General features: G+C 38.4%; 2 protein-coding genes and 1 long non-coding RNA gene across 4 annotated transcripts; 1 reads left to right on the top strand and 2 right to left on the bottom strand.

Annotated features, from left to right (window-relative positions):
* Positions 1–686: 686 nt before the first annotated feature.
* LOC128252588 (uncharacterized) lies at positions 687–5987 on the bottom strand. Its single transcript, XR_008267322.1, has 3 exons — positions 5761–5987; positions 4996–5178; positions 687–841 (listed from the first exon to the last, which is right to left on the bottom strand). It is a non-coding gene; the product is annotated as an uncharacterized LOC128252588 (long non-coding RNA).
* A 4662-nt stretch (positions 5988–10649) lies between these two features.
* LOC128252585 (organic cation transporter protein) lies at positions 10650–19864 on the top strand. Of its 2 annotated transcripts, none has more exons than XM_052980389.1 (7): positions 10650–10862; positions 15179–15474; positions 15540–15767; positions 15831–16089; positions 16836–17253; positions 17993–18499; positions 19084–19864. In XM_052980389.1, exons 2-7 carry the CDS (start codon positions 15376–15378, stop codon positions 19328–19330), a joined length of 1758 nt encoding a protein of 585 aa, XP_052836349.1. In that variant the 5' UTR covers positions 10650–10862; positions 15179–15375; the 3' UTR covers positions 19331–19864. The 2 variants fall into 2 exon arrangements, with proteins under 2 accessions (XP_052836349.1, XP_052836347.1); XM_052980387.1 differs by lacking the exon at positions 10650–10862 and adding an exon at positions 13269–13775.
* A 257-nt stretch (positions 19865–20121) lies between these two features.
* Positions 20122–22891, bottom strand: LOC128252586 (organic cation transporter-like protein). Its single transcript, XM_052980390.1, has 5 exons — positions 22604–22891; positions 21608–22053; positions 21127–21544; positions 20558–21064; positions 20122–20498 (listed from the first exon to the last, which is right to left on the bottom strand). Exons 1-5 carry the CDS (start codon positions 22744–22746, stop codon positions 20372–20374), a joined length of 1641 nt encoding a protein of 546 aa, XP_052836350.1. The 5' UTR covers positions 22747–22891; the 3' UTR covers positions 20122–20371.
* Between the last annotated feature and the right edge of the window lie 448 nt (positions 22892–23339).

The raw sequence follows: 23339 nt of genomic DNA, 5'->3' as shown, positions 1-23339 counted from the left end.
GCATCGTAGCGCTCTGTGACGCCATCAGCCATCCCTGGTCTGCCAGAACTACCCCCTTTTCGCCACCAGGAGGTGGTGGTGGTTGAAAGGGGGCTCCAAGTGGCGCAACAAGCATGCATTTGGGCCAAGCATACTCGACGCCACAGCAGGCGACTTCCTCAAGATACAGATGTGTACGTGCGAGTATCTGAGTATCTGACTGTGCGAGTATCTGAGTATCTCTTGCTCTCGCGGAGCGCTCTTTCTCGCTCTGGCTGCGCATGAGTCAAGCGAACAGTGACGTCACTCGAGAAAAGCGTGCGCGCTCTCAGCTGATTTTGACCGCCTGCTACGCGCACATGGCGGTATCGTGAAAATACAACTGGCGTACATTTTCATTCGCTTGCCTCGTTTTCCACAGTGCACAGCAGAGGCTGAGCGAGCGCTTGACTCCTGCTGTGGATATTTGGGTTCAGTTAACGTCGCGGATTGGCAGTATCAACATCGCAGGACGAAGGACGAGGAACGCGATGCCGGGCTCGATGATACTGATATTGGCCCCTGGCGTTGCATTCGTTTATTGCCCCAAGGCGTTGAGGGTCCTGGCGGCGTTGCCCTAGGATATACTCGCCTTTCGAAGTTCCCACAACTGTTGTCCTGGCAACTGGAAGTTCGTAACCAGGGATTATGGTGAGTCAAGCCTCGAATCGCATCTCTGGGTGAGTCAATTAGTGCCCCGCCAGTTCTATTTGTCTTAATTAGTTTCATAATTAAAAAACATTCGGAGTTCTTATGCTCAACCAATTGGTGTTTTGTGGTTTGCTGCGTTGCCCATACGCCCCGTGGTCTTACCTTCAAAGTGCTGGAAAAGTATAAACAAAATTGTATTTTGAACATGGCAGAAAAATATTTACCTAATTTGTTATTAAGTTTTGTATAATATTTCAATTTTGTTTGTTTAAAATGCTCAATATTTTTTAAAGCTTTTCAAAATTATTAAAATATTTTATTTATACATAATATTTGTATCCTAATAAAGCTTTAGGTACTGGTTTCAACACTTGCAATAAAATATTTTCTACTAGGCACAATTAAGCCATCTTTTTTATTTAGGATTTCATATGCACATTGCAATAGTCTTGACTTATAGTATGAATGTTGGCAACTATGCTTGGTTTGCCCTGTGCAATTCCCCATCTCCTCATTCCAGGTATTGATTTTTAGTGCCGGCGCCGGCAAATACTCGTATTTAAGCAAAGAAAGTTGACGCTGTCGTTTACCCTCTGTCATCATTGTCCCGCTTCGCATTTGCAGTGCCCTTTGTGCGCTTTACCCGAGAAAGGAGTTGCCAGGACCTTGGTTCTTTGTGCTGACAGACATTTAAATCCCACTAACGGGCAGCAATTTATATGGTTCCTTTCACGACAATAAGTTCCTTGAACTTTCACAAAAAATGCGAAAATAAAAGTAAGGAAAAATTCCCCTCGAATTGGCAAACAACTTTTTCAGCTTTCATGCTAATGAGATTGATAATTTTATTGATTTAATAATTCCAGCTAAGTGAATCATTCTTTATAATCCCCATCCGTGATGTTAGGAATTATTTCAGCAATTATAATTATCCAGGCTCGTAACGACTTCGATCGCTTATGCTATTAGCTTAGCCGCCAGCTGACAAAGTCTCGTCAGCCTGTAATTACCCTTGAGGCATATCATGACCAATATTCCACCCATTTCCTCGACATTTACATGGACTTCCTGTTGTCCCCAAGCTAGTGCTAAATAATGCACGAGGAGTGCAAAGTGTGCCTCATGTTTGCTCCACTCGGAAGACTCTGCCTTGACATTGAATAATGATGTTGTGAGCTGGCGTTATTAATGCTTTCTGAAGCGTAAATATGAAATTTTTGAATAACATGAGACCATCTAACTGAGCTTGACAACTCACTCAAACTGAGCATAAAATTTCCAGAGGAACAGGATACCGGCTTGTTAAATCAATGAAGTGTGTGAAAAATTACGCATACGTCAGTGTGAAACAGGTCAGGGATTTTCCTCCAGGCTTTAGTATCACTTTTTTACAATATTGTAATTTTATTGTAGTAAATGGGTAGGGTGGCATAATATTTACGTTGATTAATTTTCGACTTCCTCAAATTTTACTTTTAGCCGCATTGTGGTGGAAATTCACTAATCATCAATTTATAAATCTTGTTTAACCTTTCAATTTCGCTTATCATCATTGAAACCGCTTCAATCTGATTATTAGAAACAAATTGCGCAAATTACGTATACGCTGCGTTATTAAGACAAACATTTCCGGTGTTCAGTGAAAGAGATTGATACAAATTCGCTAATTTAATTTGGGCGCTCGAATTGGCACTTAGCCTCTTCTTTCCCATTCTCATTCTCTTTCGCTTTTGTTTTGTAATTTTTGTTTACAAAAAATAGTACAGTAATCAATTTAGTAGCCCATAAGAAACCATAAGTAATTGTTCGGTTATCAAAATACAGAAGCCCACAAAAAGCAACAAGCGTATAATGAAAGCCATTTCCTTTCAAGTTTCAGCATAAAAGAAGGAAATCAAAGAACCGCTGAGTCATAGAAATATTTGGTCATTGTATGCACTTCCCAAACTTTGCGTTCATGAAAATTCATATATGTATGTATCACTGTGGCACACGCGATTTGCGTGCTTATAAATTAAGGCAACGTCTGTCTGTGTATATTTTGCCGTCCTTGAGCAGTCCTATAAATAGAGCTGGCCCCCCGAAGACCCCCCAAAGACAACGTCCGCACTGATGTCGAGTTCCTAGTTCCATTTACACGCCAGGAGACCGTCAATCGCAGGAACCTGCCCCACTTTCCCCATTTCCCCATTCCCCAGTGCTGTCCGATTTGCTGGTGCAATTGAAAATCGTATTTGTTGGTAATTTTCACTTCTTATGTTCGAGCCCCGCACAATGATCCCCGATGATTGACGATGCTAGGAATTTTACAGAAAGGAGCTGATTTGATTACCATGGAGAAAGCTTATCAGGTTTCGTTTTTGGGATAAACAAACCCAATCTGCGTCATTCGACTCCTAATTAGTTTATTTTGCCCCGCATTCGCATTCGAATTAGCGATCACATAAATTCAAGATTAAAAACAAAAAAACCCAGCATAAGCAGAACTAATTGTGATTAATCACAATAACAATCGATAGAGTTATATAAATATTTTCCAAGAATTCCTTAAAGCCGTTTCGTTTTTAATTATCTTAAAATACAGACAATCTAATTAATTTTAAAACCTAAAAGCTTTAAACTATATTTTTTAAAGTGGAAAAGTAAACAAAAGTGACTGCTAAACATATCAATAAAATTCTTGCAAAAAAATAGAATAACAAATCAGTTCGTCAACAAACTTGAAAAGATTGAAAAATGACAAACAAACTGGCAATTATTCCCCTTCAGTTAACTGTATATGATGAAAGCAATTGAACTTGGCAATATGTATTTATGTTTTTCTATTTTTAATTTATTTCCTTTCCCATAACTCAACACCAGAATCAATTAGTTACTACTTTTATAGTTATATTTATATAGTAATTATATTTTATAATTCGCTTATAATCCCCAGCAAAGTACAAACACCTCCATCAATTTCTGCTACAAAAGCCAAAAATCAAATTTAATGCAAAAATACTAATTGATATTACTGCTGATTGCTATACAATTTTATTCGATAAGTGATAAGTTTAAAGTAGAAATGGACAGTTTTTTTTTTGTAAAAATAGGTATGATTTCTAATGTGAAAATTTAATAAGTGAGCGAAAAAATAGCATATGTTCTTATTTATATGATTCCCAATTTCGATTTCTGTATCAATTTAAATTGCACTGACAAGTTGAACTGTCGCACTTGCTTAATAAAACATATTGGCATGCATAATAATTGCATTTGTTGCATGGGACCTTGAACAAATTAAATGAGACGAGTTGATTGCCGGGCAAGGTCATCGTAATATCGGATCGTTTTCCATTATCAGCACTCTTCACTATCTAAAGCACTCGTTAACCCTTCTACAAAGTAGTCCTAAACGTTAAAAAAGCATTTTATGTGCAAATATAGAGTACAAGACTAATTATATTTGTATAGGCAGCAAACTGTGAGAGTCAACAAATGAGTAAGCAGATTCATTGGACGCTGCCAAGAATCGAAAAATCCCACGAAAATAAAGAATTTTGGCTAAGCCAAAACTCAATGTGAAGGTCGCTGGCGGAGATGCCTGCATGTCAAGGCTAAAAAAGTGTATTAGAAATTTGGAAGTGACTTAAAAGGGAAACTTTTTCTTATCCCAGCTTAACATACATTTTGCTTAAATAAAGGTATCATAATAAAATAATACAAACCCTATAATTAAATTCTTAATGTATTTTTAAAATATTTAAATTATATATTTTATGTTGAAATTTACATTTTAAGATTAAATTAATCTCATACAGAAGTTTTCTGAATATTTCTAAGGGGTATGAATTTATGACTTTTCTAGGTTAGATATTAAAATTCCCCAAACTTCGACAGTCGTGATTTATTCTCACCTCTAACACCTGAAAACCGATTTCGCTTTGAGCGTTTATCAGAAATTTTCTCTTCGGCCGAGTGGCGGTGAATGCTCTCAAACAAATCGGAGACGCATAATGAAAGCAAACAAAACAAATAAAATAATTAAATTTGGGCATTTGTAAAGAGAATACACGACTGCTGACGTCATTGGTTCGGGACCAGACGGCTGGCAAAACAAACTACAAATCAAGCGCACATCGAACCGGTTCCGTTTGGTTAAATCAAAATACATATAATAAATAATTGTTAACAAAGAACTGCAATAATCAGATTCATTTTTGTTGTTTGTACCGATTTTGCATGCAGTTCATGATCAGCAGCGCTCTCTTTTTTTTTTGTTGGTTTTTTCACGGGTAGGATGGGATTGTTCCTAGCGGAAAACTTTTTGATTTCTTTTGTGTTTACCTGTTATTGGGTAATTGCGTTTTGGGAAACGCATTTTCATACCACAAACTATTTCGGACTCCGATCTGCATTGTAACGAAGAAGAAGTGCGTAGTTTGCTCATCCCAAAAGGGGTTGATATCGGCCCGAAAATTCCCTTACAGCCTAGCATCCCTTAAGGCAAACATTTAATTGAGATGCACCCTGTAAACACAGGAAATCGGCATTTAACAGCTGAGCAAAAACATAAAGAAACAAGGAAAGAGAGGGAAAGAGCATGTTAAAGAACGAGGGAGCATTACAACGAAAATTAGACTCTAGTTATACCTCGCACTAATAGAAATGTAGGAGCATGATGGACATGAGTAATTTTTTAGATATAAAACTAAATATCAATTGTTTTTTTCCAGCTTTATTTAGTTAATAACAATTTAATTACCTGTTCAAAAAATTAGATAAGATATTTGAAAATTATTTAAAACGGAAACTGTTTCTTATCTTAGCTTTAAGAACACTATAATTAAATAAATATATGTTTCTGAAGTTTAAAAGTTCTTAAAAAGTTATATATATCTATTGATAATAATGTACTAATTATTTAAAGAAATAACGCCAATTATATAAATAATCTTTAGAATCTCAAATTTGTAAAATATAAAAACAAAAGTTAGTAATCTCTTTTCATTACAAACTTTAAATATGAACTGCAATGAAAAAATAGTTAGTTATATTATCGAAATGGTAAGCAAAGTTGGGTTGGATGCAGTAGTTATGCTTTCGTTTAACCTTTTTATAGGGCACCTCGCAGTCGCGACAGCCGACAATCGCCGTAGTTTTTCTTTGCCAATGTCATGGCCGATATTTTGAATACCTGACGAGCATTGAACAGTCGAACGACGGCGCTCGCTCAGGAACGGAACCCAGAAATCGCATCCGCGGAATCTCAGAACTGCAGTCGGTGCAAGTGCTTACGGTGAAGCGTCGTACTCTATATCTGGCTATTTTATAATCGAAATAGGTGGGTGTCTAACCCACCAACGGTACGGAACGTTAAGGAAATTTCGGAGCCATCCGACAGTCGTAGTGGCTCCGTAAATACTCAATCAGACGGCTTTCAGTGAATCGACGCGACGGGTGCCAAAGTGCAGTGTGAATAGGCAAAGGCAAAGGCAAAGGCAAACAATTAATTGACGGCAATTGAAGTGCAGTTGGCGATCGGGAAAGGCAGCATGCAAAGAGTTTCTCACAGGCGAGTGGAAAGTTTTGCGTTCGATCTATTTATTTTCGTTCTGTCGCCAAGTGCCGCCCATATAAATAGCAATTAACGAATTTATGCAATCGTCTTCGGCCAGTTGTATGATTTCATGCACACAGCCATAAATATGTGCATATATGTTTATGCGCACGTGTATAAAACTGTGCCCCCCTTAAAAATAGAACGGGTGAACGCCAGCGGTTTTCTATTTATTTCCCATTTCCCAGTGCCTCCCCCCGAACTGGTTTCAATTTAGTTTTTCTGGATCGCGACCAAGACACACGTTCCCCTGGCCTTGGCCAGTATAATGGTCCAGTGTGGGCTCTAAAGTGGCGAACCGGAACTTCTGGGAATGCAAATGGATGTGTGGGGCTGGGCAGGAACACGAATGCATCCTGAATGCCAATAAGATTGTTCCCTTGGGTGGCAGAGGGTTATTTCGTGTCCTTGTTTTTTATATATATTCACAAGGATGTGGGAGCTGAGTACTTTTATGATGCTTTCATTTGCATCCAAGGAATTAAACATAATCAGCTTTTTTTCATATGCGCCATTCCTATAAACATCATAATAAAATGCAAAATAACGAAAGAAAGTTGAACCTTAAGCTTGTTCAGATAAAATGTTCATTATAAATACCTTAATCTTAAATGCAATTGACTTAAACAGTGATTAAGGGGGACACAAGTTACAAATTATTCTCAAAAGAGATACAAAAAGATATACAAATAAGATACAAAACTGCAATCAGTTGGGAAGTTTAAAAAATGAGTCAGAACAGTTATCAGAAATCTGATTTTCTTAACAAGAACTATAAGTACCACAAATCAAGAACTTTATAACAAAGAACTTATACAAAAAACAGGCAGAGAGGAAAAGAGCATTAAAAAAAGTAAAATTTTAAGTCCTAAATACAAGAGTCAAAAATAAAAAATTTAAAAAAAAATTGTAAAACAGAAAGGGAAGAAATGAGCATTAAGATTATATAAATTTATTAAATTATGTTTATAATTCTTTACAAATAACCAAATGCTATTAAAATATCAATCTCTTAAAGAGTTTTTCAAAAACAACTTAACGACTAAAGTGATTCTAGATAACAGAAATACATAATATTTTCAAGTGCCTTTCGACATTGGAGTGTTAGGATTTCCCCCCCAAAGTACGCTCTATATTGCAGAGTGTTGTTTAAGTAGTTGAGAAGCAATTACACCTGAGGTGAAGCTATAGATTTGTGCACTGCGACGAGAGAAGGGAAATGAACCGATCGACAGAGAACCATTATCTGTGGACAACCAGTTGGATCTGGTATGGGCATGCATATGTACGATAATCTTGATTGCATTCGTGGAAGCAATCTCCTTAGAGCAGCGGATCTCATAACTTGTTTTGATTTTCGCTGTTTGTAACTGGTTTCTTGGAGATACCCCCTCAAATGACATTTGACCGATGCCAAACATAAAAGCTAGTTACGTCGAAGCTCGACTCAACTCTATGATTGATGCTTGAGGTTTGCCCGATACACATCCATTTAATTAACCGTTGATTATGCGCATATATATTCATGGCATAAATTAAAGAACAAACAAAAAAATTAAAGCAAAAAGTTAAGTCACGTTTTTGACTCATTTATATCAGTTGGCCACATGTATGTTCGTTTTGTGCGAGTGGATAAACAAATATACGATTTTAAATTAATTTTTATCTTTTTATGCCGGAGACGTCGTTGCCAAGCTCGTTTGGTTTTGTTTTTTTTTTTATTATTTTTATTTGTTTTTTTTTTTTTGCTCAGTCGTTTTTGATTGAGGGTCAGCGTTGAAAAATCTCTCTGTGTGTTTAGTTTTGCACTATTTTTTATGTGGCTGGCGCGAAGAAAGACTGGCCCAACGTGTTTCGCGATCGAAAGTCTGTTATTCAGCTCGACCAGAAAATGTAAATGCGTAGTCTGGGCTGGCGGTTCGGTCTGGGTGCGGATCTGGGGGTCTGTTGTCTATAGCTATCAGCTGTAGCGACGATTGCCGCTAAACTGCCAAAGGTAAACCTTTGTGCGGCCTTTGGTGGCGACCGTGCAAACCGATTCATACTGGTTCGGAAAAGTTCTTCCCCTTTGTTTCTGATCAATTTGTTTGGTTTTGTCTCCGGCCCGGAGATTCCCCCCCCCCCCCCCCCTTTTGGCAATGGAATATTCCCAACATTTATGCTGGTGCGGCATCCCGCCAGCATATATAGACATATAGACGGGGAAGTCGGGGCGGGTGCCGTGACATCATTTGCATAGCCCATCTCGGGTGACTTCGGTCCAATTGACCAGCATTTCTCGGTGAGTCGGCACTTTCGTTCATCGATTTGTTTATGCAATAATTGATTGTTGTGTTTATGTTTGGCCACTCAATTGAATGGCTTTCTTTCGATCGTGCTCATTTTTTTGGTGGACTCATTTGAAGGAAGTATTTTTTGGGTGGGTCAAAGAACTGCAGACCCCAATTTTTTATTGGAATTAAATAGGTTGGGCTTAGGGTAAAATTTCCATTGGATATTCAAAATTATCTATGGCATTTATTTTTTTTGCTTATATTAAATTATTATTAAATTATTCTTGATTGGTTTTAAAATTTAATCATTATTAATTGGTATTAATTATATAATTAAAAAATAAAAGTAGTTTTGAAAAAGTTTTCAAAAAAGTACCTAGGCTGATTAATCCAATATTTCTCTTATTTGCCAATTATTTCATTTTGTATTGAAATTTTTTTATTGTAATATTTTGTAAGGATAGATTAAAAAATAATAATAAAAAAATAGATATTTTAAGAATGGTGTTGATCAGATTAAGAATTTTTTTATGTTTTTAATTGACACTTCAAGGTTTCCTTTTGATTTTGTTGTCAATTAAGTTCCATGCCCCGCCATCACGTTCTAAGTATAGCATTTCATGATGTTTGCAAAGAATGTTGGGTAAGACTTGAGCTTTATCATTCAACTATAAAACTGAGTGAGCTGGAGATACAGTGAGAGTTGAAAAGAACCACAAATTTGGGTATTTATGGTGGGTCGGATTAACGACACTTGTTGCTGGTTGTTGGAGTGGCTTTTTATGCTTCGCTGGAAGGGTCCACGGGTTTGGGGAAATGGCATTTAGTTATTTCATGGAGAAAAACTGCTGACGCCATTTGTCGAGCATGCGCCGCATTGCCCCACGGCTGATTGTACGAGTCGCGAATGCGAATGGCAGCGAAAAAGTGTTCGGGCTGAGCCCGTGCTCATAATTGGTTACAACTGACACAAACCAGTCCGCGTCGGATGGCCAATTCGGCGACTCAAAAAGTGAGTCGATCGTAGAGAGAGTGAGCTTTATCAGCGGTGAGTACCCGCAACTCTTAACACTCGGAACTGCGGGGCTTTTCTCTTACCCCTTTTCCTGATGGACACGCTTTTGGAACTTTCGGACAAAGTGTTCCGGTTTGTAGATGTAACGCAAATTCTATCTTATCTGGCCTTCAGCTATATAGTTCAAATGGCGGTCGCATTACTCAGAGCCATCTTTACTCCGATTCTGCGACGTAGATGAGGATTATAAAGATATTCCATACAAAGAAACGCTCCGCAACTGCATGTGGTTTTTTTCACAATTATTGTCCCGCATTCAAGTAAATCCCATCTGGCAATCTTCCCCTAATTGTTAACCCATTAAAACACTTCGTAATGGAGGCGTTTGTCACAGGCAATTGTGTATCCAAGCGCTCTTATTGATGCCAACAGTTTTGTATATCTATTTATGTGGATATTCATGGAATAATAATTGTTGTTTGTCCGGCAAACAAAAGAAATTTGTGTCATAAAAGCTTAATCAGCAACAAACAAAAGCAAACATACGGTTCAATTGAAGGTTCACAGAAAAGAAATTCGATAAAACGAGGATAGGGTTTTCAAACTAAAGTAGACGAACTTGAATGGATGCACAGCGAAAAGGGGTCTCGTTCTAAGCAGGAAAGTGATCAAACTTGATATGCTGAGTAAGCATTTTTTCTTTAAGTTCGAAATATGTTTATCTTACTTTAAAGATAATATATTTTTATTAAAGTTTGAAAACTTTTAGTCATATAAATATATATCGAGAATAAATTGTTCTCTTTTTCAATCAAATGCCATCCAAATTTGGTAAGAGTTTGGATGAAAGAGATTTTATCATTAAATAACAAAATCATTCCCACTTAAAATAATAAAAGATTTCCTTCTGTGTGAAAGGGGGGTATGCGAGTAAAGGGAATGAAGTGCACTCTTAATTTGAATGGAGAGAGATGGCAATAGCGAAGGAGAAAGAGAGGGGTAGAACCAAGAATACGCTACTCATTTTCAGTTGCAGCTTACAGCTGGCAGCGGAACTTTGCTGGCACGCGAAAGCATTTAAAACCGACAACATTCGGTGAACTTGAAGTCAAAGCGAATCCAATTGTCACGCGAGCAGCAGCAAAAGATCGCGAGCGAGAGGCCAACAGCTGATCGCTGAGTGAGGGAGAGAGAGTGAGAGGGAAAGTCGCTCCCTTCTGTTGTTGCTGCTTTCGCCAGGATCAGCGGAAAAATAAGATCGGCGGCACGCCGCGAACTGCAAAATTCATAACAAATCGCCTAATTAGTAAGTTCAATCCATGATGTCTATTATTATAAAATCCGTTTTCGAAACATTTCGCAAGTGTATGTGAAAAAAACAGACGCAATAACAGTTTACGATACCAGGGAATTTTAAGTTTTGCGTGCTAACAAAATCACTAAAGAAAAACCACAAAAATTCAAGGACCTAATGGAAAGGAAAAGTGAAACTATATTATATAGACAAATATACAATGTAATTTATGTAATTTTCTATCCACAAATTATCTTAAAAATAGGTGCACAATCAATACAGTGAAACAACAAAAACCAAATGAGTTGACTTAATAGATGTCACTATTTGATAAACAAAAGTGTAAGACATCCAAACACACAAAGCTTGTGCCCCCAATTTAACTATTGCTAGACAGTTAAATTATTATAAAGATAAGAATACAATACAAAATAGAACCAATTTAAAAATAAATCAATCAGAATATATTTCTTAATATGAAGATAAAAATACATAAACACAATTGAACCAATTAAAAAATCGATCAGAATATATTTCTTAAACAAGCTAAGATGCCAGACACCAAAATCGCCTCTGTTTGCATTCTTATGAAGCGACAAAGAAAACATTTCCTTTTAGCCTAACACCTTTGCATAAGCATAATCTAGGTGCTGTTAATATTAGTCTAACAAATTAATACAGTCGCGAAGATGATGGTCGTGATTTTTCGCCCCTGATGTGTTAGCGCCTTTGATTTGATATTCGCGTTTTTACGCCTTTTTATTGTTTGTTTTTCAAGTAGGTGCTAAAGTTAGACGGAGTGTGTGAGAGGATCTGCCGAGCAGCATACAAATGCAGCTTAGTCATTTAATTCAGTGAATATCCCCGCGTGAACTGCGGATAACAGGGCGTATGCGCGATGACTAATGGTATCTATGAAATTGAAACGAGAGTCCGGGTGCTTTTTGAGAAGGGCCAATGGAGCCCTGTACTTTCTTTGTTCCATTGTTGACAGCAGCCACACAAAGAAAAGCGCAATGAAAATGCAAATATTGGCAAGAGTAATGTATATTTTACGGCTCTTGTGAAAGATCCATCCATCTGGCCAGTACAAGTACAGTTGGCCAAGATCGAGGGAGCGGCCAGCACGTGTTCGCGTTTGTTTTTGCCTTTTTGACTAGAGGGGAAAGTGCGATAAGATCGAAACCGTACTTTTCGTTATGGCATTGAGTTTTTCGGCTACGCACCTCGATTTTATGGCAACTAACTCGTTAGCACATGGAAGTTGGCTACTTGAGTGCTACAACGTCTGAAATTGGCCATTATCTAATCGGCGGGTGGTGGGCTGTACGCCTTGTACTCGCCTTACCCACTTGATTGGGTTTTAATTGCATTAGAGCATTAGCCATGAGCTTTGATTTCTGATTAGTGTTGCCATCAAATTGATATATATTTATGGCTTACTGCTCGTATTGTGCCTTAAGCTACCAAAGCGCCTCAAGTGTGTTATAAATTGTCGTCTACTAATTGCCGAAAAACGTTGATTAATCACATTATGCTTTCTACTAATTGGTTAAATCTTTCCTATTGACTTGTAAGAACAAAGTTCAAGTGTTTTTTCGCTATCATATCTTGTCACTTCAGGTGTACAAGCATTGTTTCCATTTTGTTCTTTGACCTTGTTTTCTCTGTCTTTTTAATTTAATCTCTGTTGAAACATGTATTCTAAATATATTTGCCCTCATAAAAGTTTAAAAATGCCAACAGGACAGTATCTTTGCGGTTATGACTCCGCTTAAAACCCAGAAAACAACAAAAGTATAGCAGGCGCAGCAGAAAGAAAGTGACCCCAAAATAACAAACAATCAATTCATATTACAAAATCGCAGCCAATGCTTCGATTGTGATGAATAATTAGCAGAGTAATCGTAATGAAGTGAATCAGCCAAGAATTTCCCCTTCGATATGATATTATGAACACTGAAGTTGCTCAACGCGACTGCTGCGAATAGATAAACTCGATAAAACCAATGGGGAATATTTATTTATAGGACAACTAAACCAAAATATTCGGAGGGGTAGTTTGTCTTGAGAATTAGCAAGGCAATTGGCTTTGCATGCGCTACAATCCGATCACAAGGGTGAAGTATGGGGATGTAAATCAAATGAAATCGTATCGAATCCAATCAAGTATACGCCGTGTGGTCGCTCGTAAAAGACCGAAAATCGCAAACCTCGAGCTTGGCCGGGCTATTTGTTTGTTTTTCACAGGTTTTGGATTTAATTATGACCTGTTTCTGGTCGTAGCACCCTCATATCCACCCTCCCCCGCCCCCGCCCCCTTTGACACTCGCGCCTGTTGAATTTGATTTGCCGCCGCCGACGACGTCGCTGCGCGAACAGCTGTTTGGCGTTTTTAATAAACAATCGTCGGCATTTGGCAGCTCAGTTTGTGAGGAGCGTTCGGCGGATACACATCGCTTATATCGCTCTGGCCAGCTCGTCCCAAACGGGCCTAAACGGTTCCGCCAAACGCACCAACAAAGCCAAAAAATATTTAACAACACTTTATTTAAATCAAGTCGAGCGTGCGCATTTGTTTTCGTGATTATCCAAACGGACAAACATTTCAAATCCCCTTCTAAATCGGTCTGCGAAAACATATCCATTTTTTATTGGCCGTGGCGTGTGCGTTCTGTGACAGAGCCATTGAACTGTGAAACCACCGAAAATATTTGGAAAGACATAAACAATAACATACTTATATCCCTATACTAATTGCTGTCGGGAAATTTTGTTTGCGGTGCGTCGCAGAAAAACTCTTGTTTCTACGCTGCAAGAATTGTTTAAATTAATACTTTTGCTTCGCCCGATCTGCTTTGTCGTTTGGTTCGTAAACAAAATTGTGGTCTGAATTTTCATTTTCCAAATACTAAAGCGCAAGAGGTAAATAAAATGTATGTTTAATAATTAAATTCTAACAGTGAACTAAATAAACAGACTTAAATGTGATTACTTCTTGCTTAGCAGTTTAAGTTATTTTTGATCAGCCTTCAAAAGTTTCAACACTCGACAGATTTTGTGTGTGGTGTGTAATCAGAAGGAACCTTGGATCCATTCTACAAAAAACTCACAAAAAGTGGTTGTTGGAGTGGAAAACCGAAGTAAAAACCAGTTGCCATCAGCCGAAATATGCATGAAGCGCTCCACAAATTATTCATTTATTTCGCCAAGATGTAAATTATTAATGCTCGGTGCTGGCACGCTGAAGTCGAGTGCCTAAACTTTATTGAAGTGAGAGCAAAAACTATTCCGAGAAATCCAGCCGACCAGTACGAGGTCTAAACCGTCATCTACACGTGCTCGGGCCCCCATTGAAAGTCGATTCTCGATTCTCGTACTTGACAACAGTCTCCGAGTGGCATTATGGCCCCGGGTATTAGTCAGGCCTCCCTCTAACAGCATTTTTTTTGGCGTTTTATCTAAACGAACGCCTATATAAATATTTTGCCAGTGATAAGCCCATGTAACTAGGTAACTAGCTGTGCAACCCGCTCCGGTGGCCTTAATTTCAGCTCGTTCAACACGCCGAATGATGTTTGGTCAAAGTCTGATCGCAGTTATCTTCGGTCTCCGGTCTCCGGTTTCCTGTCTCGGATTAGCGAACGGTAGTCTACCGCTTATCTGGGCTGGCGAATAATGTTCAATATGGCTAGCCGCGAGTGGAAATGCTGTTCTCTAATTGAATTTCGCGCTAAATACCCGTCCAACGTGTTAAGTGTATCTATTTATTTGCTTATTACAATTATATTAAGCGAATTAGCAGGAAAAAGTAAACAGGGATTTGATGACAGAACGTGGCTAGACGCAACAAGTTAAATACTCAAATTGGAGTCATAAAAAGTTTCCAGTCTGAAAATGATAAGAATACTCAATGTTCTTCGGCGAACTATGGTCATAAACATTTTTCAAAACGTGTCCCATCAAGAATATGTTGTATTAATACAAATATTTATAATATTTATATTACCAAAATTTTTAAATTAATATAAATTTCATACTTAAAAAGTTTTTAATTCCCTTAATTTAAATGTTTCTTTATTTGTGATATTATGGTTAATGTAAAAATTATAAAGAACCCAATCAAATGGTTTATCTCTTATCCAAATCTAGTGTATTTTCTATATGGCTGCCTGTGAAAATGTTTACCTAATTTCTTTGTTGCCTGTTTATTTAAATGATTTATGGACAAAAACATAATAATCTTATCTGGATCACAATATATATATATCTATCTCGGAAAAGTTGAATGACCCAAATTAATGACCTAAATACTCTTTTCATTTCAGACCAAGCCAAAGCAACAAATGTGACAACAAACAATAAATTGTGATACAACATATGTGAACTCCGCTGGCAATTGGGCTTGCCTCTTATTCCCCCAAAATAATCAGCGTTTGAAGAACCAAGTCACAACCATCTAAAGTACAAACACAATCCCCAAAAAGAACCCAACTCACTTAGCTTCAATTACACTCATTTCAAAATGGATTTCGATCAGATTCTGGCCAAATGTGGCGACTTCAATCGCTACCAATTCATGATACTCGCCCTCTTCGGGTTTATTAATATCATCGTATCGATGGTGAGTAGCTAATTTGTCTATCCTTAGCTTTAGTTATTTAATTTTGTTATTTAATTCGCTTGCAGCATTACTTTACGCAAACAGTCATTAGTTTTGTGCCAGATCATTGGTGTTATCATGATAAGCTAGTGAATATGACCTATAAGGAGATCGGTGAGATCTATGCTAAGTTCGATCAGCCCTCGTGCACCCGGTTGGATGACATCAATGGACACAATGTCACCGTCAGCAGCAAACCGTGCGAGAAGTGGATCTACAACTACGATTTTGGCTACAGGAGCATGAACACGGAGGTAAGTGTGGTTGTTAATCTACAAATCAACGGTTCTAACTGTCTATGATTAACATCGATTTAGCTGAACTGGGTCTGTGACTCGGCGTACAAGGCACGCATTGGCCAGTCCCTGTTCTTCATCGGCTCCGTGGTGGGCACTCTCTTCTACGGCCTGCTCTCCGATAAGATTGGCCGTGTTCCCGCCCTAATCTTGTCCAACTTCTGCGGCTTTGCCGGTGATTTCTCCACCATATTCACCAAGAGCGTGGGCACTTTCACACTTTGCCGCTTCATTTCCGGCCTGGCAGCCGACACAAACTTCTACCTGATGTACATTATAGGTAAGTAAACAAGTGGTTGGGATCGGTTTGGAAATATTAGGTCAGCTTCCTATTTGCTACTATTTATTTTTAAGTACAATTCAACAAGTGGCTTTTATCTAAATGGTTAAAAAAAAAACGTAGTTACTATTTGTGCTCAAAATTAGCATATTAACCTAGTAATAACTGATGAAAGCCAATGCAAATTGATCGTGCAAAATGGGAAAACCTACGCCATTAAAAAAGAATAGTACATCCACGTATTTTGTATTCCATTTAAATATTTTTCATCCAAATCACACTTTAGTTTTTTTATTATGAACATATTTATTTTAGATTTTTTATTTGACAATTTTTGGTATTGATTTTATTATCCAAAAATGTAATTTAAATTTGAGCCATACAATCATAATTTGAGCATTTAAAATAAAAAGGAACCAGCTTAAATCAAATTTATTTTATCTTAATTTAAGTATTTTTATATTGAATAATGCAATATAATATGCCTTGAACTAAATATTATTATTCAATATTTTATTTGAATATTAAATATACAATTTTGTATTTATATTAACTTCTCCATTTTTTTAAACAGTGTAATCGATTTTCTTAGAAATCTACAAACAAAATACAACTGATAATTTATTTTTATAAAATTACTATTTCTTTTAATCTTGAGTAAATATCTTGAATATTAACTTATTTGATAATTTTTTTCCCTAATTTAGCTTGATTTAAAATTAAACTTATATATTTATCCCGAACAGTTCTCGAATATATTCGCCCCAGCATGAGAACCCTGGGACTCAACATGGCAGTGGGTCTGTTCTACTGTCTGGGCCTGGTCTTCACTCCTTGGCTGGCCGTTTTGGTGGGACACTGGCAGATGTACCTGGCCTGCACCTCACTGCCCATCCTGCTGGTTGTGCTCTATTACTTTGTGGTGCAGGAGAGCGCCCAGTGGCTGGTCACTCGGAATGACATCGACGGGGCCATCGTGCGGCTGAAGCGGGTGGCCAAGTTCAACGGCTGCCGGGTGACTCAGGCGGAGTTCGACGAGTTCCGGCGCCACTGCCAGATGACCCGCGAAATGCAGGGCGGCGATGACAAGAAACAGGCCACCCTGCTGGACATGTTCAAAACGCCACGCATGCGCAAGAACACACTCATTCTGTTCTTTAAAAGGTTAGTTACTTAATGTTATATATATTTTATTTACTCATCAACTCCACATCCAGAAAACCAAAGTCATATATGTTAGGACTTAAGACCTGAAATAAAATTTTTAGTAGTAAATCCATATATTTTTTTATATATTATTTCAAAATATTTTTCGCTTTGATTTTCATTCAATGCGGTTTTTAGTTATATTAACTATGAACATTTTTTAAAATTTTGTATTTGACTATTTTCGGATTTGATTTTAATATCTGAAAACCATATTTAAATTAAATTCTTTTAAATCTTATATTGTCCACATTAATTAAAATATTTTAATACCAAATCATGCAGTCCAAATTGCATTTTATATAATTTAAGATTTTATAATTAATTGAAATATTATACATACAATTTTGAATTCAATAGTAAGTTATTAATTTTACTATATAATTTTGTTTATCAGTACATAGGCTAAGCTCATTAATCATACAACTAAGGAATTTTTCTTAAAAATAAGGCAATTTTAATTTTTGGCTGCATATGAACTGGAGAATATTTTTCATTTTATCTGTACTATTTTGAATGAACTAAATTAGTATGCCCTTTTTTATTCAATTGGACATATTGTTACAATGACTAATTTGAACATTTTTTTTGTTCCACATAGTTTTGTATTACTTGTTAATTGTTTAAGTGATATTATTTAGACAAATAAGTTTTGAAAATTTAATATAACAATTTAATTTACTTTTCTTAACCACAGCATGGTGATCACCCTGTGCTACGATGCCGTCTCCCGAAATGTGGAGGGCATGGGCATCTCGCCCTTCATCATGTTCTCCCTGAGTGCCGTGGCAGTGCTGCCCTCGAGTATCCTGCTGGTCCTGCTGCAGGATCGCATTGGCCGCAAGGGCATGGCCTCGGGATCCCTGCTGGTGGGCGGAATCTTCACAACCGCCGCCGGAATTGCGATCGCCTACCAGCAGCACAACCACAATGCCATTCTACTGGCCTGTCTGACTATCGCCGCCCGTTTCGGTGTGGCCATCTCCTACGAATCTGGCTCTCAGTACGCCACCGAGCTGATTCCCACCTGCGTGAGGGGTCAGGGAGTGGCTGCAGTCCACGTGGCCGGGTTCGCGGCCTCCTTTCTGGCGCCCTACATCCTCTGGCTGGGCACCTTGATCAGGGCGGCGCCTTCGATAATCCTGGGCATACTGTTCTTTGCCGGATCCTTTGTCTGCCTACTGCTGCCAGAGACGCTTAACAGGTTAGTAATTGCGGATAAATGTATATGCAAAAATTGCATATCCTAGAGAACAAATTAAGAAGGCAAAAAAAATTCGTTCCAAGCATCCAAACTGATTATGATGCTTACAATATTGCCACACATAGCTTTTCTAATACTTAACATCAACTTATCTTTTAGAGTTAACAAAAGTATTTATCAATTGAATTAGGGCTGATTAATATATGTTGAAGCAATCATTTTATTTTTGTTTATTTAGATTCAAAGCTTAATAGTGTAAGCTGATTTTATAATACACAATGTTTATAAAAGCAATATTTACCAATAACTTAATTGAAGTTTACAGATGAGTAAATCTCATTTAATTAATGTTTGATTTATTTTAGCTATGGTTGGCATTGTAGTTCATTGCTCTCTGGTAATTAGATGACAGTCATTTTAACATTTTGTGCTTAGCTCACTTAGCAATTATTTATTTACTGTTTTTGTGTAGAATAGAAGAATTCCTTGGAAATATCGAATGAATATGCAATATTTATGTGATAATGTCGAATAGTTATTGTTATGTTTTGCTTAATTTACGAATATTTTGTGTTATATTTCAGGAGCCTGCCCACGACCATCGAGGAGGGCGAGGTGTTCGGCAAGGGCGAGCGCATGTTCGACTTCCCGTGCCTCCACAACCGGCACGATGACGAGGAATCCGACTCCGAGCTCGAGAAATACAAGCGCAAGCACTCGCTGATCGACGCCAAGCAGATGCAGATGGAATCCTGCTCGAACGGGAAGCGCAAGCAGTCCCTGATCGACGCCGACCGCGAGGAGCAGGCCCTGAAGGACGCCAAGCACTGAGGGGCCCACTTCCTCCCGCCCTCAGTAGTTCGTAGTTTAGCTAACCAATTTTCGCTTAGACCTTAAGACCCAGGCTCCTTATCCAGATCCAGATCCAGATCCAGATCCAGAATGGGTGCCAACAAAATGTGTGCTCAGTATGCGGAAGCCTTTTCTTATTTGTATAGGAGTGTACCCGTATACATTTATAAATACTTATATATACCTATTCTAGCTGGTAATGACCTAGGACGTAGCTGTACATTTAACCCGATCGAAAATTAATGTATTTCCAAAACGCTGATTGTGCTTGAGAAAGGAATCGTATAGTTAACACTTAAGCGGCACAAAATCACTTAAATGAAACCAATTGAATACTTATCGTAAGAGTTTTTCATAATAACTACTTGTAAATAAGTGCGATACTACTTAGGCCAGGAACTGAATGTTCTATTTTGGATTTTGATCTTTAAGCAAACGAGAGCCATTAAGCAAACTGATAATAACTATTTAAAGTTAGAAAACCATAGAAAATATACAAATCAAAATCAATTTTATTCAAACGTTGTTAAGTTCTTTTCTGGCGGCTGCGTTTATCAAAATATATTTCAATTCTAATATACAATTGCCTTGTTGTTTAAATTGACCAAAGGCAACAAGTGTTTATATGTATATATATATAGTTAAGGTATTTTTTAAAGTTTAAAAAAATATGTTTAAGTATCCTTACGAATGGTTTACTAACTATATTTTCAGATTAAAACTAAATCAAAACTGGTGTTTTAAAATACTCGAAATCAGAGCAACACTCGTAGTTTTTCAAATAATAATTTTATTGTGAAAGAAAATAAGTACATCATATATTTATACCAGTTCTGTTTTGATTATATACGGTTAGATAAATGTGTTTTACACAACGGTTTTGGTTTAATTACTATGCATCCTTCACATGAGTAACAATTATCAGACCATTCGGTTACAGAAGTCAACTAATCGTTGGCTCCATCATCAGGTTTAGTGGCTAGCAGGTTGAAAATACGTCAGTTTTCAGTGGACAACCCTCTAGGGTTCAGACTTAAGGTCCTCATGCTTGGTCAGACTTTCGCGGCGTTTGTGCAAGCATGGGAAATAGAGGCAGCCCTCGTTCATGGCAAAGCGTTCGCCATCGGCCAGGGTTTCGGGCAGTTTCCTAAATTTAAAATAAGTTATTAATTAAAATGACAAATGTCTATAAAAGATGTGACTTACTTGTGCAGAGTTTCGGGAAGAGTGAGGCAAAGAAGGGCGCCCAGGAACATCAGTACGCTGATGAAGATCGAGGGGAGGGGCTTGTAGTACTGGGCCAGGTAGATCACATAGAAGGCCAGTGAGCTGGAGGCCAATCCAACCACATGGATGTTGGACACCGCCTGACCTCGCACACTTGTGGGTATGATCTCTGCCGCATATTGGATCTCTGCATCGTAGGAGACAGTGGTGCCAAAGCGGCCCAGACCCACCATTAATGCCAGCAGGATGGCATTCTCATTGGGATCCAGCACCGCAATGAGGAATCCCGTGGCGGCGGTGATAATGGCACCCACCAGCAGGGCTCCACAGGCCATGCCCTTGCGACCGATCCTGTTCTGCAGCAGAAGAATGATGAATCCCGCTGGCAGATAGACACTGGAGGTCAGTGAGAACAGCTTGAAGGGCGAGGAGCCCAGGCCCTCCATGTTCCTGTTGATCACGTCGTAGGACAGCGTAATGATGACCCTGAGACAAACACAAAGTTTAGTCCTTTCCATTCTTGATATAAAACCCAGTAATGAACCTACGATTTAACCAGCAGCGTGGTGGTGAAGCGTCGAAGTCTGGGGGTCTTGAACATCCCCAGGAACGTGTCCATCTGCTTGTTCAGCTTGCTCTGCTCGTTCATCTTCTCGCGATAGTGCTTGACGAACTCATCGAACACGGAGTCCTCCACCTGGCGACCATTGAACTTGGCCACTCGCTTCAGGCAGGCCACCGCCTCATCGTACCTCTTCTTGGTCAGCAGCCACTGGGCACTTTCGCAGATCAGCAGCGGATAGATGAGCACTCCCAGAGCTGGCAGGGATGCCAGCCAGAGGTAGCGACGCCAGTTGCCAATCCACATGGCGATCCAGGGCGAGGTCATCAGTCCGAAGCAGTAGAACACAGCCAGGATGATGTTGAGGCCGAAGGTGCGGCGCTTGGGACTCAGGTACTCGAAGACTGTCCTCAGAGGCATTCAGTTACTAAACACTTCTTACTCTGATAGCTTTATAAATGACTTACCCAAGATGTACATAAGATAGTACATGGTATCCGTGGATAATCCCGAGACGAATCTCGAGAAGGCAAACCAGGGCAGGGTGTGCACAAATGAGGTGATGAAGTCACCAGTCGCACCGGATATGGCGGCCATCAGCATGGCGGGCAGTCTGCCAATGCGGTCCGACAGGAAGCCGAAGGAAATGGTTCCCACCACCGAGCCCAGGAAGAAGAAGGACTGACCCACTGCCGGTTGGTGCGACTTGTCGCACACCCACTTCAGTTCGGTGGTCAGGCTCTCGTAGCCGTTCTCCCTTTCGAAGATCCAGTCCTGGCAGCTTTCCACCTCCGAGGCCACTCCTGTGCCATTGATCACCGCCGAGAGAAGGGTGCAGGAGGAGTGCGTCACATTGGAGTAAATGGATCGCACTTCCGCAGCACTCAAGCCCATCAAGTCGTCATGGGAACACCTAAAATCAGGTATAACAACCGGCATTAAAAAATATCGTTTTTAATCCGATAAATATTAAAAGGAAGGTTCACAAATAAAAAAAATGGAATTGTAAAAATAAATGTCTGACTCTTGAATTTAAAATTATTAAAATAAAGGTTTATAAATAAAAAAAATGGAATTGTAAAAATTAATGTCTGACTCTTGAATAGTAAATTGAGTAGTAAAAATTAATATCCGACTCTTGAATTTAAAATTGTATATTAAATATTAAAATGAAGTATAAAAGCACAGAATTAAATAATGCATGTTAAATTGCATGGTTTAATAATTAAAACATTTTAATGTAATGTAGAAACTATAAGATCTTAACTAGTATTTATATATGGTTCAAATTTAAATAAAATAGTCATGTGTTTTCATTTGTATTAATTGATAAATTTTAGTCTTTAAATATAAATTGTATAAAAATGGATGAAAGTCAAAGCGAAAAATATTTGCACTGTTTCCAAATTGTTGCATTTACTACGTGTTTTATTTCACTTTCGCAGCTTAACCAAATAACTTACCAATGCTCAGGTGTAAAAGTAATAAGAGTCTGTGAGAAATAGTGCAACGAACTGAGTATATTCGTGTAGCCGTACAGAATTAGTATGACAAACTGAAACCGACCGAAGTTTCCACACTTCTCAAGCACGCGATCGAAATCCATGCTGATCTCGAAGGAACTTCACTTGGGGATATAATTCACTTTACTGGCTGGGACACTGTTGTTTATGTGGGCAATGCGCTTATTCTTCCAAGTTAAGAGTCAACTACATTCTGCCTGTACGCTCAGTATTTTGACGCTGGGCTTGGATCGGCGGCTGCCTTTTATAGTATAAAGATATAGGCGTTGCCCCTGATTAGGATGGGTAATTAGTAACAGAGATTGGCTGGGCAATCTCCCTCGCTTCTTTTGGGGTGTGTGCCGATGATAAAAGGCTGAGACCAGAGCAAACACTCAGTACGACAAGTGAACGAACCAAAGGAACCCTACACAGGAGCTGTTTATTTACACAGCATGGAAATATATCATAACGAAGAAACAATGCAACATCAATAGAGCCGTGAAATTATTATTTTGTCAAACTTAGTATGTAATGAATGGCCTTGATTTTCAAATACTTTGATGACACTCTAAAGAAATGCGTCTTTCTCCGCTTATCAGGCATTTAACTTGGTCAAGTTACGGACGCTCTCGAAAAATTCGGTTGTCAACAAGCACTTTGCCTTTGATTTATAACAGATTTAGCCACTGCCGTG

The sequence above is a fragment of the Drosophila gunungcola genome, chromosome 3R, assembly GCF_025200985.1.
Source record: "Drosophila gunungcola strain Sukarami chromosome 3R, Dgunungcola_SK_2, whole genome shotgun sequence".
Classification (NCBI taxonomy): Eukaryota; Metazoa; Arthropoda; class Insecta; order Diptera; family Drosophilidae; genus Drosophila; species Drosophila gunungcola.
This window is presented reverse-complemented; position numbering and strand designations above follow the sequence as displayed.